General features: G+C 48.6%; 6 protein-coding genes across 7 annotated transcripts in view; 4 read left to right on the top strand and 2 right to left on the bottom strand.

Annotated features, from left to right (window-relative positions):
- The window catches only part of PPTG_11167 (hypothetical protein), a gene marked incomplete at both ends in the record, with an annotated part of 1143 nt that extends 290 nt beyond the window's left edge, over positions 1–853 (bottom strand). Inside the window, 2 exons of the mRNA XM_008907448.1 lie at positions 396–657; positions 837–853. Of these exons, the coding sequence (XP_008905696.1) occupies positions 396–657; positions 837–853 (279 nt within the window). The remainder of the gene's footprint in view (positions 1–395; positions 658–836) is intronic.
- A 1013-nt stretch (positions 854–1866) lies between these two features.
- On the top strand, positions 1867–3513 carry PPTG_11166 (hypothetical protein; the record flags this gene model as incomplete). The annotated part of the gene is made up of 1 exon (XM_008907447.1): positions 1867–3513. One exon carries the CDS (start codon positions 1867–1869, stop codon positions 3511–3513), a length of 1647 nt encoding a protein of 548 aa, XP_008905695.1.
- Positions 3514–3530: 17 nt separating this feature from the next.
- On the top strand, positions 3531–4133 carry PPTG_11165 (hypothetical protein; the record flags this gene model as incomplete). Its single annotated transcript, XM_008907446.1, has 1 exon — positions 3531–4133. One exon carries the CDS (start codon positions 3531–3533, stop codon positions 4131–4133), a length of 603 nt encoding a protein of 200 aa, XP_008905694.1.
- Positions 4134–4899: 766 nt separating this feature from the next.
- PPTG_11164 (hypothetical protein) lies at positions 4900–7545 on the top strand. Its single transcript, XM_008907445.1, has one exon. The coding sequence runs from the start codon at positions 4916–4918 to the stop codon at positions 7439–7441; it is 2526 nt and encodes an 841-aa protein (XP_008905693.1). The 5' UTR covers positions 4900–4915; the 3' UTR covers positions 7442–7545.
- A 325-nt stretch (positions 7546–7870) lies between these two features.
- Positions 7871–9904, top strand: PPTG_11163 (hypothetical protein; the record flags this gene model as incomplete). The annotated part of the gene is made up of 8 exons (XM_008907444.1): positions 7871–8137; positions 8205–8300; positions 8347–8631; positions 8698–8863; positions 8945–9126; positions 9182–9328; positions 9392–9442; positions 9503–9904. 8 exons carry the CDS (start codon positions 7871–7873, stop codon positions 9902–9904), a joined length of 1596 nt encoding a protein of 531 aa, XP_008905692.1.
- Positions 9905–9907: 3 nt separating this feature from the next.
- PPTG_11162 lies at positions 9908–12983 on the bottom strand. Of its 2 annotated transcripts, XM_008907442.1 has the most exons (6): positions 12659–12983; positions 12467–12591; positions 10809–12399; positions 10665–10750; positions 10400–10598; positions 9908–10308 (listed from the first exon to the last, which is right to left on the bottom strand). In XM_008907442.1, the coding sequence occupies exons 1-6, from the start codon at positions 12836–12838 to the stop codon at positions 9985–9987; spliced, it is 2505 nt and encodes an 834-aa protein (XP_008905690.1). In that variant the 5' UTR covers positions 12839–12983; the 3' UTR covers positions 9908–9984. The 2 variants fall into 2 exon arrangements, with proteins under 2 accessions (XP_008905690.1, XP_008905691.1); XM_008907443.1 differs by having other exon boundaries at positions 12467–12983.
- Between the last annotated feature and the right edge of the window lie 2935 nt (positions 12984–15918).

The following is a 15918-nucleotide window of genomic DNA, read 5'->3' as shown; positions in this document are numbered from 1 at the left end:
GCGCGCTCCACAGTGATTCGAGTCTGAGAGAGCTTGTAGTTATAGAGTTTCTTTTTAGGGCAATGAGCTGCAGCAGCCTCATCAAAAGGCGTAAGCAAATGACGAAAGATCTTGTACCCTGCATCACCTACAAAATGCATTCCCGCAGGAATTGTTGATTTGTTGCGAAGACCAGACAAATTCCAAAGAGACTGATCGTTCATTGACCCAGCACGTATAGAAAAAGAGCGGAATGCCGTTTGATGATCAACGACGGCTTGCATATTAACCGCAGGAAAGTTTTTCCGACAGTACCATCCTTCATGCTCCGCAGGCCTACTGATTCGGATCAGTGACCCGTCAATTGCCCCAATAACGTCAGGAAAACCAGCGATTTTCTCAAACCCGAGACTAACCCGCTTAATCTCTGCAGAAGTCGATGGCAGTGTAATTTTTTGTTTAGCCATTTTAGACAGAACCGAAAGAACTTGATTAATGTATACCACAGCGCTTGACTTCGACATCCCAAGTACTGTCGCCGCGTTGTCCATGGAGCCTCCACTGGCCAAATACACCATCGTCACAGTAACTCGTTTCGTTAGGTTGTGCTTGGTGCTGTGATGGATCTTGCCAATCCACTGGCTCTGGACTATCGTGACAATGGCAAAGAATGTCCGTCTATCACAACGCATCTTCCTGTGAAACCATTTAGTTCTTCGACTTGCTACAGCTTTGTCAAACGCATTCGACGCGAAAGTGTTCACATTTTTTCGAGTATAGCCACCAAATCGACGACGATCACTGGAGAGGGCAGCAAAGGTCGCCCACATGCACTGTATGACGCATAAAACTGCTACTTGGCCTTGGTCACCATGGCTACTTCGTTGGTTTTACAGTAATACGCGAAATGGAGTGTGATGAAGATTGATCAGTGCCGGTATAGACTGCAATTTGTTCTGACTTCAGAACACCTCTGCCAGGCGTTCTGAGGTTTCTATTGAGAACGGTAAAAAAAACTGAAAATCGTTCCGAGTGGCAACTCAATTTTAGCCCATCAGTACACGCTATTTCTCAGAATGAATTTCAGTATTTTTACTTCGACCAGGGCCTTACAGAACACGTACTGAAATTTGACAGAGCCTCTCACAGCCGCACTTGTGCTGTAATCAAGTGTCTCTTGTTGTGTTTCCTGATTGTTCCGAGATCCTCTATTTATGTTGAATAAACTAAAGAGCCCTGCAGATTCTGTAGGCTACGCCTAATAGAAACGTTGTCTGGTGGGCATCTTGGGCTAGTTGTTCTCAAACAGCGTTGTCTTAGATATCTGACTCAGAGCTGACGTTTTGATAATTCGAGTTACTTGTACCACAATTTTCATTTGAGGTGGGGCGTGAGCGATCAAATCCCAGGCTCAATCTGCCTTTTCCCCGGCTCAACCATGCGGGAACATTTTGAGAAGGACGCCGATACCTGGACGCGATGGTTTTTGTACCCAACGAGGGCAGCAATGAAGCCTCCCCCCCCCCCCAATCCGAATTGCAATCCAAACCTCTTGCGGACATCATCACGCTGCCACGTTAATAGCTGGACCTGCATTTACGAATTCACGCCTACGTGATGGTGCCCCATCCCACCCATCAGCGCTACAGCGGAGACCAGCAGTCGGCACGATGCCGGATTGGTGGCCCACTCGACACGAACACGGCGCACAGCGGCGTTACCACAACGACTGAGGCCAAAGCTTATCATCAATTAAGTCTTGGGCGTGAGAAGTATCTAGTTGCTGATCTCTGGACTATTCCGTGACTTGGATGGCTATTTGTGTATGCTTTTGCGCTGTTTTGCTTCTCCACCAGTCGGAGCTTAGCGCTCAGTGAGTTGCTTGCGATGTACAGTAGTCCTAACGAATACACGACGGGCATGAAGGCTGCAGCCTTGGCACTCGGCTTCATGGAGGACTTTGTGTGCACGACCTATTTCGTGTGCCTACTGTGGCTGTTTGACGTTTCCAAGCAGGTAATTGGCGACAGATTCGAGTCCAACCGCAGCAAGCGAAACTGCGTGGTGATTCAAACTGCGGGGAACATTGCAACATTCGTGGTGTCGTGGCTGCTGTTCCTCGTGATGATGATCCCTTTCGTCTCGGACTTGTTACTGGTAGTTAACCGAGACATGCGATTCACTTTCGACCTTGTTACTATGGCTATCAACGAACGAGAGTTTGCAAGCGCCGCTCCGATCTCCGTTGAGGAGATCCACCGAGGTTACGTGGGTGGAACCGTTCTGGTGATTGTTAGTATTGTATTTGCGACTGTGCGTACGAAGGCTAACTGGGCTGATCTATCGACTTGGAACCCTACGCACGTGGTGATTAAGGCAGTTGGTTGTCGAGCATGCAGCTTTAAGGAGGTATACAACAAGACCAGCAAAAAAGTCAAATATGTGGAGGTCGCTTTGGAAGAAGGCGCGAACCAAAGGAAAGATACAAAGAGTGAGGCGTTCCAGAAAAGTATTTACCATCACGCATTGAGAGTCGCAATCGTGTTCATGGGTCTCGTTGGCATCCCAGCAGTTGTGGTGGCCTTGCGCTGCGCGTGTTCGCCGCTTGTTGCGTATTGCGCCATGAACACGACGCTCAACGAAATGTTTGGTCATGCATTGCAGCCCACATCGACAGATGATACGTTGTCAGTTCTTGGAGGCTGGATCGAAACGTTTATCCACCCATCGGAGAAGCACGAACGCTTTGGGGTCAATACGCTTTATCGTCGGAGTATTGGCTTTCAGGGTGATCTCGCTTTTGATGTCAATGTATCGAGTGACAACCCGCCCAATGTGCTGGTAATTGGCGTCGAATCTTTCAGGTTTCAGGACTCCCGTTACCTTGTTGGAGACAAAGACCCTTCCAACTTGTTCAAGGGTACAAATATGACAATAACGCCGAACTTTGACAAGTGGGCAAAGCGTGGAGTCGCTCTCCGTTATATTTGGTCAAGTAGCCCCACGAGCCGATCTCTGGAGAGTCTTTTATTCGCTCAAGTTCCGTACGATAGCACAGTGAAGACCGCGATCACTGGAGGGAGAAAGAACACGAACCTCTCTGGCTTACCGCAGCTCTTTAAGGCCAAAGGATATGAGACTTTCTTCACCACTGGCTGTCCGACTCGATTCGAGAATTGGGACGTATTTCTTCCTTCTCATGGCTACGAAACCCTGTGGGATTCCAAGGACATGATGAAGCTGGCAGAAAGAGACTATGGCATTCGACATAGCGACTGGCATGAAGGTACACATCGTGGATTCAAGTGGGGAGTACACGACGACATCAACTTGCAACTTCTTGGTGACCTGCTCGTGAACAAGACCAATGCGCAGATCCAACGTATGGCGAAGGGTGAACCGAAAAAGCCACTTTCACTACGCACTACACTATCTCCAGTCACTCACCGTTCGAAGAGCGTCCGAAATGGTACGCAAACGCCAACAAGCCTGACTTCTCGCCTCTTTACAAAGGAGAAAAACAAGCCGGTATGATCAAAAACTACCTCGAGATGCGCTATTTCGCTAATATAGAGCTGGGGAAATTCATGGGCCGTATGGAGAAGGAAGGTATTCTCAACGACACCATCGTGGTCATTGTCGGCGACCACGGCCAGGCACCTGAGGCTGAGGTGACGAATACTCATGAAGAATCAGTGACGCGTGTTGCTGGTGCTATTATTGCTGAAGGACGACTAGGAAATGCTGCTGGTCTCATCATTGAAGACGCTGTTGAGCAGTACGATATTCTCAACACATTGGCCGATATAACTGGTCTGCCTGAAGGAGGTTTTGTGCAGAACGGTATTGGACGCTCACTTAAACGGAAGGTCCCTTTCGGAGAGCGTGTGGTCTTCAGCAACGACCCTAGTCGAAAGATGTCAATTGTACGAGGCCACAGGCGTCTGCGTTATGATCAAGTGACTGCATCGATGATGCTGCACAATACTGAAAATGATCACGCGATGACCAGGGATCTGTTTCCAGGACTTTCAGCCGAAGAGCGGGCTGAATGGGAGTATTGGCGTGACCGTGGCCGTCATGTCACCGCGTATTATACGAAGCGGTGGGACGAGAACTGCTTGCTGGCTGTCAGTTGTACTAAAGGAAACTAATAGAACCACAAAACCACCTCGGATAGATTTTTATTCATGAGGTGAATTTCGACTTTTACCATTCGTTGGCTTCTTGTTTTATTTTGCCAATTTATCAGTTAATGGATTCACGAGCTCTTCTAAATTGCGCGAATAGGACTGCAATTCACAGTTCTCGTTGTAGACTTACCACCACGGTGCTTATGCATGTAATCACACCACGTAATGAATAACAAATCCATAGCTACAGTACGCCACGGTCTCTCGAGGGTGAGATGCACCGCCACCGAGGAGCAAATGGAATTTCCTAAGTTTACACTATTAATAGTGCTTTTAAATTAAAAGCACTATTAATAGTTTTAATACAATACAGAATAGTTGGGTATAGTCGTGCCTTGGAAAAAAAAAACTTTTCAAGGTCAAAAGCCCAGCCTGGCTCAACAAACTTGCTTACTCAATACGGTCCAAGTCTCCGAGTGCTCCGTAATCCGTTTGCAAGTTGCAGACTGCACTTGCAGTGCAAGCAGAGCCGCCAGCATCTGATGCTGAGCATGAACCCTAACGTCGTGTGGTTGTACCGGCAGGGGATAACTTATCGTGATGGGGTGCTCAAATTTCTAACAGTAAAAAATACAAATACCATGAGTAGAGTACAGTATATATACCAAATGGGAGCGATTGTGGGATGCATATGTGGTGAGGGCATTGATCTGCTCTGTGTCTGCGACGCTAACCTGGATGGATGGTGCGTTCATTTCTGAGTTTGCATCAATTCCACATCATTCCCCGCCAGCGCTGGCCCCATGGAATCCCTCGGCTTGCTCGCCAGCCCAAGAGACCAACAGTCGACGCGGTGTCGCTTTCCCGAGCCTCAGGACGCTGGTGCAGACGAGATTATCACTAATGAGGCATCGGAGACGAAGAATACTCGACGAAGGAGGCAGTCAAGGGAGCTCCGACGTTTTAGTGATCTGTATACTCGTCCCTGGTTTGGATGGCTGTTCGCCTACACTTTCGTGCTGTTCTGCTTCTCTCTGTCGCGATCCTTGGCTCTTGGAGCTCTGGTCGAGATGTACGGCAGTCCTCAAGACTATACTATGGGATTCAAGACCGCAGCATTGGGCCTTGGACTCATGGAGGATTTTGTCTGCACGACCTACTTCGTCTGCATCTTGTGGGCTTTCGACGTTTTGAAACGCCGAGTCATTGAACAGCCGAATACCAAGGATGGCGGGGTGGCTACGGGCGTTGCTGGGAATGTTGCAACGCTTGTGGTATCATCGCTGCTTTTTGTTGCCGTAATGGCTCCGTTCGTCGTGGACTTGATGCTCGTTGCGTTCCGCAACATGCGCTTTACGTTTGACCTCGTGGCTGCATTGCTTCGAGAAAGACATCACTTAAATGCTGCCCCAATATCAACCGAGGAGATCCAGAGAGGGTATGAGGCTGCAACTGTGTTGGTGATAGTCGCTGGAGTTTTTGGGTTTGTGCGTATGTCGACTAGTGCAACGGATCTATCGAACTGGAATCCAACGCACGTGGTGGCGGAATATCTCGATCCTCGAACACGTAGTGCAGTCGGTGGACCCAAGTACGTGGCGCTTAGTCTAGAAGATGGCACAGCCAATGAGGCATCAGAAAGCAAAGCGGATGATCCAGATACTGGCAGAAAGAAGCTCATTTATCACCAGCTAGCTGTCGTCTTGATGGGTCTCGTTGTCTTCCCCGTTGCTGTGATCGCGCTAAGCAGCACTTGTTCGCCCCTCGTTGCGTATTCTGGGCTGAACGCGACGCTCAACGAACTGTTTGGTCACGCGTTGCAACCTACACCGACTGATGCCTTGCTAACAGGCGTACAAGGTGACCAACCTTGGGTGGAGATGTACATTCACCCAACCGAGCAACATGAACTCTTCGGGAACGATACACTCTACCGTCGAACTACTGGATTCCAAGGAGGCCTCGCCTTTGATGTCGACGTGTCAAACGACAACCCGCCTAATGTATTGGTGATCGGTGTTGAGTCTTTCCGGTTCCAGGATTCTCGCTATCTTGTTGGAGAAGAAGACCCTTCCAACCTGTTTAAAGGAACCAACTTGACTATCACGCCCAACTTCGACAAGTGGGCGAAGCGTGGAGTGGCTCTCCGTAATATTTGGTCAAGTAACCCCACCAGTCGGTCACTGGAGAGTTTGTTGTTCGCTCAAGTTCCGTACGACAGCGCTACGAAAACTGGCATCACTGGCGGCAGGAAGGACACGAAGCTTGCTGGATTGCCTCAGCTATTCGACGCCAAGGGATACGATACCTTCTTCACCACAGGATCATCGATAACTCTTGACAAGTGGAACGTGTTCCTGCCTACCCATGGCTACAAGGAGGTGTGGGAAGCCAAAGCGATGCTCACATTGGGCGAAAAACATCTCAAGATTAAACGTCACCAATGGTTCGGTCCCGAACACTACGCATTCAACTGGGGAGTTCACGACGACTTGAGCTTTAGACTTCTAGGAGATTTATTGCGTGAAAGGACGAGGAGGCAGAAACGGCGCGTGGCGAAGGGCGAGCCAAAGAAACCTCTCTTTCTCACGCACTATACCATCTCGAGTCATGGACCATTTAAGGCACGACCGACGTGGTACGCGAAGTCTGCTAAACCGGACTTCTCTGCATTGTATGAGGGACACGAGCGTGCTGCGAACATTCAAAATTATCTGGAGATGCGGTACTTTACCGACATGGAGCTGGGCAAGTTCATGGATCGTATGGAGAAGGAGGGTATTCTAAACGACACGATCGTTGTCATCATGGGAGACCACGGCCAAGCACCAGAGGCTGAGATCATGAACACTCACGAGGAATCCGTGACTCGTGTGGCAGGCGCCATTATTGCTGAAGGCCGACTCGGTAAATATGTTGGTTCTGTCATCGACGACGCTGCTGAACAGTACGATATCCTCAACACTCTAGCAGACATTACTGGTTTACCGGAGGGAGGCTTTAATCAGACTGGTGTCGGCCGTTCGCTCAAGCGCAAGGCGAAATACGGAGAGCGTCCAGTCTACAGCAACGACCCGAACCGTAAAATGGCTATTGTACGCGGCCATCAGCGTCTTCGCTACGATCGTGTGACGGACTCGGTGCTGCTGCATGATACCGAGAGAGACCATGCCATGACTACCGATTTGTTCCCAGAGCTCTCGCCTGAAAAGCAAGAAGAGTGGAAAGCCTTGCGCGATAGTGGTCGACGGATCACAGCGTATTACAAAAAGCGGTGGGACGAGAATTGCTTGTTGGCCGTGGATTGTACTGGAGATGCAAGCGAATAGATATGAAGCTAGCTATATTATGAAATACGACTTCAGCGCAACACCGTCTTAGTGTTTGATTGCTTTTACAAACGATAGGGACAAAATACATCAAAAACTTTGCGTCGAATAGTTGGTATAGGCGCATTGAACACTACTTGGATTTCCCACGTGAAAAAGCTGCATTGTTGTCACGACAGTTTCAATGCACTACAGTAGTATTTTTTTTACTACGCGGTCTTGGCGTATTGTATTTAAACAAGAAAGCATGCCCCACCTAGATATCACGACTCGATTAAGAGGCTACAACGATGTAAATTCTTAAAAGCAAACGCGTTAGCCAACAATTCAAGTGTTTTTTTTTTTTTGAAATCCTAGACCAAATACCAGTATTTGGACTATAAATTTAGAATGGATCATGAAGCGTCACATGAGCACAAAAATCGAGATATGATGTTGGATGAGGACCTAGATGCACTAACGACAAGTTTGCAAAACGAGCGCAAGTGGCGGAATGTTCAGGTTGTTTTACCAGAGTCATTTGAACTTGTGGCGCGTGTGCTCACGCATCAGGCGCAGTTGATCCAGAAGCTAGAACATCGCATCGAAGAAATGGATCGTGCCCGGTCGATCGAATCTAGTTCAGATCACGCGGTTGCGTTGGAAGAACGCATTTGCTCGGATGTCAGGCGTCGGATAGTGAAACTGAGAAAGGAGGTAAGAAAATCTAATGAATTGAGTGCTGAAAACGAGCCTGCAGCGTATAACTCTTTTCGCTATGCAGTTTACTGGGAGAGTGGACCAGCAACAGACGATGATAGAGCAAATTAATGAGGTTCTAGAGACCAAAGACCAGCAACACCAAGAAAGAGTTAGCAAGGTATGATCCAAAGTTTTTGAAAAGGTGAACTAAAACCGATTAAAAGAGTAAGCAGATTGAGCAGAACGTCGAGCAGCAGTGCTCTCAGATACAAGACAAACTGGAGCAGTTGGCCCACAGCACAAAACGTCAACTGAAGGATCAGGAATTGCATTTCAAGTCAGCATACGCACTGAATGGAGACAAATTGGTCCAGCTACGACAAGAGATTATCCAGCAGGTGGAAGATCTAGAGTTAAAGCTGATGAAGAGTGAAACAAGTAGAGAAGCCGCAGTCCCCGTCATCAAGGAAGTTACTGTCGCGACACCCGAAATGCACGAAAAAGATGTGGTGAGCACGATGATTTAAATGACTTTTATGAGGCGACTAAGCAGATATACGTTGTGAACGTGTTAGAACGCTATTCGAGGAGACATGGCGCGGGTTTCGCTGAACATCAAAGAAGCAGAGGCTAGAATTGATTATCAGTGTGCTGCGTTGAGACAGGAGCTCATGATGGCTATTGGAAAGATGCCATGTAAGAGTGAGATTACAAAGCTCCTCAGTCGGAAGATGGATGCAAGTGCGTCTCCTATCTTGCATTATGCAGCCTGCTGTTAGTTAGCTATAGTGTCTCTAATCTGTTTTGTTACTTAACATTTAGTGGATGCATGGAAGCAACTTGCAGAGAAGGCTGATAGCGCTAGAGTAGAAGAGGTCGCCTGTTCTCTCATGGACAGTATCCAACGATATCAAGAGAGCACGATGGGCGACGTGGATCGGTTAAAACAACTCAATGATTCGAAGGCGGACGCTTTGGAACTGGTACAGATCAAACACAATATGGTAAGGCCGGTGGAATTTACTCAAACTCTTTTTGTCCTTAACGTTGTTCTGTTAGCATAACATATTGTCAGTTGCCGAGTCCATACAGCACGAGTTAAGCGCGCTGCAACGGGAAGTGAACGAGAAAATGACCGTTGCCGATGTGAAAGAATTGCTGGACTCGCAGTCAACCATGAATGGAGTACAAGAGGCAATAAAGCAAGTGGAAAATGCTGCGGTCGGTGGGTTTGCGACCAAGGATCAATGTGAAAACATAAACCACCAGATACAGGCCATCATACGACAGCTGCGCAGCGAGATCTACCAAGCCCGCTACGTGAGTACCATTGTTAACCTCTTGAGACAATTATGACTTGACAAATCTGTTGTGTATCAGATCTGGAAAGATGGCCGCCCCAGCGCAAAGCAAACGATTCAGTGGAGCGCTCAAGTGGTTAACACAAATGCTGATATTTTCCTATGGCAATTCGGCTCCGACGAAGTAAAGTTACTCCTACCTGGGCTTTATCATCTACAGGCGGCGTTCTTCACCAACTACTCCCCTGCAATCCAGGTGCTCGTAAATGGCGAACCAGCGGTTCTCATGCGATCATCAAACGACAAGAAAGTGGCGACATGTTCGGCTTCGTGTGAGGTTCAGCGTCTTCACCATAGTGCTGGGAATGTTGCAGGCCTATCGGTTGAAGTTTTTCTGGCACTACCTGCGAGAGCGCTAGTGGCTATTTCCTACGATATTGACGAGAAAGCGCAAGGCTTTTTGAACTTGCGAAAGCTATAAGCTGTGGATAACACTGTCAGTGTACCATTTTTTCATTCTTAACACACTGAAGCATGTAGATCAGTTTGAGCAACAGTAGGTTATACTTGCGACGGAGAGGCTTGTCTTGTGGAAGAAGGGGCCTTGGAACTGTTACGTCGCTTGAGTGGGGACATCACCTGCTGATCTTGTTGTGCTTCGGGTCGCGGGTAAGATGATTGTGGTGATTCTCTCGTTTTCTGAGGAGGATGAGTGCTGTTGCCCGGGTCTGCGAGTTCTTTATCGTTTCTTCGAACTGCTAATGATTTCGTTGTTGGTACTTCCGTAGTTTGCTCGAACTCCTTTACCAGCCGCTTTAGAAGGCGATCAGATACCTCGTACTTTGCTGATTGCGTAATAACGTAGTCCGCGTCCATAAGGCGAGGCTACCCGAAGATCCGACGTAGTGAAATGACATACAAGTATAGAGGTGGTTAGCTACGGTGCATCATCACAACGTTAGCTATGGATACTCACCGCATACTCTTGAATATCATAGAAGAGTCGAGGAATTTCGTCAAAGTTGCTAGCAAGTATTGGTCTCTGGAGCTCTTCCAGAATGACGAGAGCTGTTTGGAAGAGCTGTTTCCAGCCTTTGAGTATAAACCCCTCAAAGACCCGTACCACCACGTCATACGAAAGCGCCTCCATGTTCGTAAAGAGCGTCATAAACCACCTGCAATGAAAGCCAAGCATCAGTAACTAGTATCATCTGGAATGTTTATCAGAATAGTTAAGATACCCCGTCGCGACGATGCTGATGGGAAAGTCGATGGTGTGGAAATGATCGGATATCGGACGCAGATACATTCGTAGAAGACGATCCAGCTAACAACATCGTAATTCTGTTAGTATCGGTTCATCAAAACGTGTTGAAAATCCTTACCTGAAAGCAGCGAAGACTGAGATGTGGAAGTCCCGGTCCATAGAGCCTCTCGAGTTCGAATCGAGGTGATGCGAGTATACTGACGAGTAGCCAGAATGCACGTGCCTCGTTCCAGTCACTCACAGCTAGTACTAGCGCTGCGACGTGGTCCATGCCCTGACAGTACCCTACTTCGGTGTCCACACTAGCGCAAGCACGAAGTACATTCTGCAGAGCAGCTCGCCTTTTCTCCACTGGGATAGCAACCCCATCCGAGTTGTACACAGTACGTGACGTCGAATGAAGACTTTTGCGGTGCTGCCGACGTGCTGAAACTCCAAAAGTTCGAGTGACGTCGAGACGGATCTGCTCATCCCATTCCGACGCTGGGCCTGTTTCACACTGACTGCGAATTAGCTCGTACGCCTTCTCCAGTTCCATGGACGTTGGTACAGATGACACATTAGAGTTAGCATCGGTTTGCACAGGCTTGTCCCACGACGGACGCGATGTTGACACCGGTATTTCATTCGCGTCCGAGTCTTCAGTATCCGAACCCGACGATGCATCGAGTCGCGCTCGCAAGGCTTCAACCAGATCCGCAACGAAAGCTCGAGTCCGGTTATCCTTCAGACATTCAGCCAGCCATAGCATCGCGATATTGGGATCCGGTGAAGAAGTATTATCAACTGGACTGCTACTTCGAGAACGTAGTTGGGTGCAGAGCTCCTCGGATACAATTTGAAGTGCCTCTCGATCAGTTGGGGTCAAGAAGCTATCCGTGTGTCGAATCATCACTCTCCATCCGTTGTCATCGGAGTGATCCGATGAAGAACTAACGCTAGACGCTTTTCGAGCGTTCAAAGCGCCTTGCAACGCTGCGATTGTAGCGTCCATTTTGTCAAGAACTTTGTGTGCACGACACTGGGCCATCTTGAAGCTCATGGTTAGCTGTCGATGTGCCAATATTAGTTGATTCGAAGCTTCTACTGAGGTTTCAGCGGGCGCAAACCGGTGTGCGGCTGGTGGATTCGGTAGCTCCATTGATGTGGAGCCTATTGGAGACCCACCGTGTTGTTTCTGAAGAGCTTGATCCAGAGCCTGTACATCGCAGCCAGCGTCAATTGCTAATGCACGCAACTTCTGTGCCTCCTGTTGCTTAGCTGCAAGTGTTTGTGTGGCTGTAGCAAGCACAGCACGAATTCTGCGCTCAAGTTCCTGATTCTCTCGACTAATTTTCCTCGCTTCACGAAGCTGTTGAGCTCGGTATTCCGCCTGGTAGCACGGTGTGCATACTCTTTGCGGACGCAGTGGCGCCCCAGGACACAGTGCGATGTCCAACACGTGACTGCAGCAGCCAGCACAAAAGATCGAGAAGCACAAGCGACAATGATGACGACGTTCACGCACGGAGAAGACAACAAAGCACAGCGGACAGTGTTTCGCCGCCGCGTCGTCCTCCCAGAATCGATCTGTGCTCGCAACTGGATGATCTGGAATGGCTTCGTCCCAACCTGGTAGAATTTTATCGACCACTGCCACATACTCGACCATCGCCGATTCTCTGTCATCCGATTCTCCCTCCGTTCCGCTGCATGCATCCCATTGTCGCCTATAAGCAACAACAGTAACAAATTAGTCACCATTTCACCCCAAGATTTACACTAGCGGCCACTGACATGACGGCGCCTGGCCCGAAAAACCCTCCGCAGACTGTGAACTTTCCAAAAATGCTCGAAGCACACGGTGTGTGCTGTGTCACATTGGACTCATCCTTGATTCGTCGACTATTCTCCGCCGGCCCCTACGCGTGATTACTAGCTTCAGTTTTCAACCCAAACTCCCCCTCGCGACTAAGTGGAGTTTACTACCTGCTCCAGGAAGCACTGAATTCCCAACAGCCTCGGCTCGACCTCCTTGAGTGTGCGGATTACGAACGAGTCCACGGCACGCTCCGACCCATTGTGGTATTTGTTGAGTACCGAGCCTACCAGCGCGTTAGCGCGCGAGTATTTTGTGGCTACGGCATTGCACTTCTTCTTCTTCATCATGCGCGACGCGTTAGTGGACCCTTATTTGATGCACCGGAGGCGGAGGGATCACGAAACGACGCACTAAATGTGACAGCGACTGTTCAAGATACGTTGCCTTTTAGGACTCAAGTCCTAGTGGTCTCTATTAGCGAGTTTCACATGTCAGAGCACATTACATGTATCTATAAAATGCATGTACACTTAAATAATCCATCACACTCAAGCAAAACGCACCGCAAAAACCAAACCGGCCACAACGAACAAATGTAGAACCGAACACGTCGAACAAGCATAGAAATTCTTAACAACTATTGTAAAGATATTCAATCAATCGTCCACACCCCGCGCATTTAATGCGGCTGCGAGGTAGGCACAGGGGATGCGATAAGGAAGGGCTTGCAATTCGCACCGTTTGGCACAAGTGGGGCAAGGGGCATCCCACCCTCTCTTCGTTGGATCTCTCTTCTCGGAAGCGAAGTCCCCCACGTAGGGTCGAGATAGACATTTCTTGAACAAGATCGCTACGTCCAAATCACCCCCGTCCTCATGTGGGTTAACCTTTATCCCCCAGGTCAAAAGCCTACCGGTAGCAGTCATGAAAGCCTACTCGTACGCGCCACCTCAGTTAGTTTATATAAAGGTTTGTATTGAGAAGCATGTGGTTTGCATGAAATGGACTGTTGTGTTACGTAGAAAAGTCAAATTGAAATTGAAGTGATGTGATCACTGAAGCACTTTCGACCAGAACGGGGTCCGCATATGCCGAAAAACGAGTTCGAGTCGGGCTGTGAACAGTTTACGCAGTAATATGAAGACTTTGTGCTGCACATACCACAGACTCGTTGAACCCTCTTGCCTTGGGTTCGCGCTGAAGCATAACGAGGGTGCTCGATGAATGGTTTGATGACGTGGGTGGGTTCACCGTCACATTCCGCTACTTCTGCGGTACCGCTACGCGTTGTTCTGACAGCCTCGTAGTCATTGAATATCAACTGATGAGCCAACTGAGACACAAACCCTTGGAAACTGCAATCTTCCCCGTCGACTTGCTCTCTGTTGCTCATATCGTAGCGATACGCCAGGAAAGCATCGACAACAATCATTCCGAGTATAGTACTAAAAAGGCGGTGTGTCCAATTCCGTGTAATCCATTCACGCTCAATTGCTAAACTCCCTTGGCGGTAATGATCATGGATGTCAATAGTAGAGAAGTCAGAGAAGAACAATTCCACCATTTGTGGACGGGAAATTCGCTTTTCGTAACGCATTGTCTCAACGAGACCATTCCGTTCAATAAGTCGATGCCGTGTCCGAACGGAATCACTCCCGGGTAGCGTTGTACCTCGGTTGGAAATGATAGTTATTGGTTTACGATCAGCTCAGCAAATAGCATACATTTGGTTGCCGTGCTCTGTAGTACTCGAGAATACCTTGAAATCGCCTCGACGGGGTGCCGTATTGAACCACTCTAGTAAATGCTTTTTAGGATACTCAACTGAAGCTGTTTTGACCATCCCCATAAAGAATAAGCCCAGTCGATTTTCCAATTGAACGAGAGTTTTCACGGATGCAAAAGCACTGTCCGCTACAATGGTGCGACCTGTTCCCCGGTAATGTTCTGAAAGGCGAAGTACTACCGACGTTCCTTCGCCATACTCACGTGCATACAGTTTTTCGCGCTGTCTAACAGCACCTTCAACAAGCTCTAAACCGAGTAGTACACCACTTTGTCCATCAGCGATAGACTTGATCTCCGTACCCTTGCCTTCCGGCTTCCTTGCGATCTTTGTTTTGTGTGGCAAACCATCATGGTAGTACTTACTTTCTCGACCTTTCCAGGCGCTCATACACTCATCGATGCACAGAATGTTTCCTGGATTTACTACACGCTTTCGCCGTTCATTGAAGCCATCTACTATCGGTCGTATCGGTTTCCAGGGGTCTTCGGCAGTGGGGTCGCTTGTGAAGGACATACAGTACAAAACCTGCTCGAAACAATGTCGTGTCATGCCATAGCGCTGGCCAAAGTTGGCTGGTGTTCCAACGAAGCCCTCCTTACATTCAGATTCCCAATAGACGCGAAGAGGGCCTGATCGAGGCTCGACAGCCATAGCTAATCGCAGACCAATCCACTTGAACCAGTCGCCCACCTTGATTTGCCGGTGACTTTGCATCGCCAGGTTTGCGTTAGTGCAGGCAAGCGTGGATTTCAACGTGGGCATTGGGTACATTAGATAGAAGTATTTTGCAATTGTACTGCCATCGAGAGCACCCATGTAGAATCGTGTGGGGCGGGGCTGAACGTGAGATCCTTGATCAAATAACACAGAATGACATGGCTTCCAACGGCGACCATGGGCAATAACTGTGTCATCCTCTTCTTGTTCATCTGAGCTGCTGCTCGCATTTGTATCTTCTGCTGCAGAAGAATTAGATGAAGAGCTAAAGTCGGCAACAATTGCAGCATTCGACTCGCGCAAAAGCTCTGCGAACGAAGTATATGCCGGATCTTGCATCAGATTTGGCGGTTCATGAAGTGTATTTTCTGAGCTTGCTCGTCGCTCGAGCTCTATAGCTCGGGCTGCTACCGTGTCTTGCGAGCCATTTGTCCACGTGACATCGTAGGAGTGTTGTCGTGACACTCGGTGCACAGCGGATCGACACCAACCTTACCTTGATACTTCTTTGTCTTTCCTCTTACTCTGCATCCAACTGTGACTTTCCCCATAAAGGAGTGGTGTGTTGAGGCTGAAAACTAACTATGATGCTGACTGGTGTTTCAGCTTCACCATGAGCTATCGACGACTACTCAGAACACTTCTAACGACCCAAAATCTATTTTTGAAGTTGAGCCTACCGGTAGGCTGCTAAGCGTACCGGTGGGCTAATTGGGGGATAAAGGTTAATCCAAAGATGGAGTCTAAAATGTCCGTACGAGCGTATCGTGCGCGACGTCTCGCCTCGTGTAGGCCTGGATCGCGGATTATTACCGCGTACCCGAAGCCCTCCGAGTTCAGCAACGCTACAGAATAGTTTAGAGTGTCGCTCAAACCGAGACATCATCGCCCAAGAAGAGTCGTGTCCCAAGAAGCCACGAC

The sequence above is a fragment of the Phytophthora parasitica genome, assembly GCF_000247585.1.
Source record: "Phytophthora parasitica INRA-310 unplaced genomic scaffold supercont2.26, whole genome shotgun sequence".
NCBI classification, from domain to species: domain Eukaryota; phylum Oomycota; class Peronosporomycetes; order Peronosporales; family Peronosporaceae; genus Phytophthora; species Phytophthora nicotianae.
This window is presented reverse-complemented; position numbering and strand designations above follow the sequence as displayed.

Bases quoted from the DNA above. Each gene is read 5' to 3' on its own strand.
- PPTG_11164 (XM_008907445.1), top strand. From the start codon at position 4,916: ATGGAATCCCTCGGCTTGCTCGCCAGCCCAAGAGACCAACAGTCGACG.
- PPTG_11162 (XM_008907442.1), bottom strand. From the start codon at position 12,838: ATGATGAAGAAGAAGAAGTGCAATGCCGTAGCCACAAAATACTCGCGC. The intron at 12,592-12,658 runs GTAGTAAACTCC...AATCACGCGTAG, and splicing joins TTCAGTGCTTCCTGGAGCAG to GGGCCGGCGGAGAATAGTCG. The intron at 12,400-12,466 runs GTCAGTGGCCGC...TGTTGCTTATAG, and splicing joins TTCGGGCCAGGCGCCGTCAT to GCGACAATGGGATGCATGCA.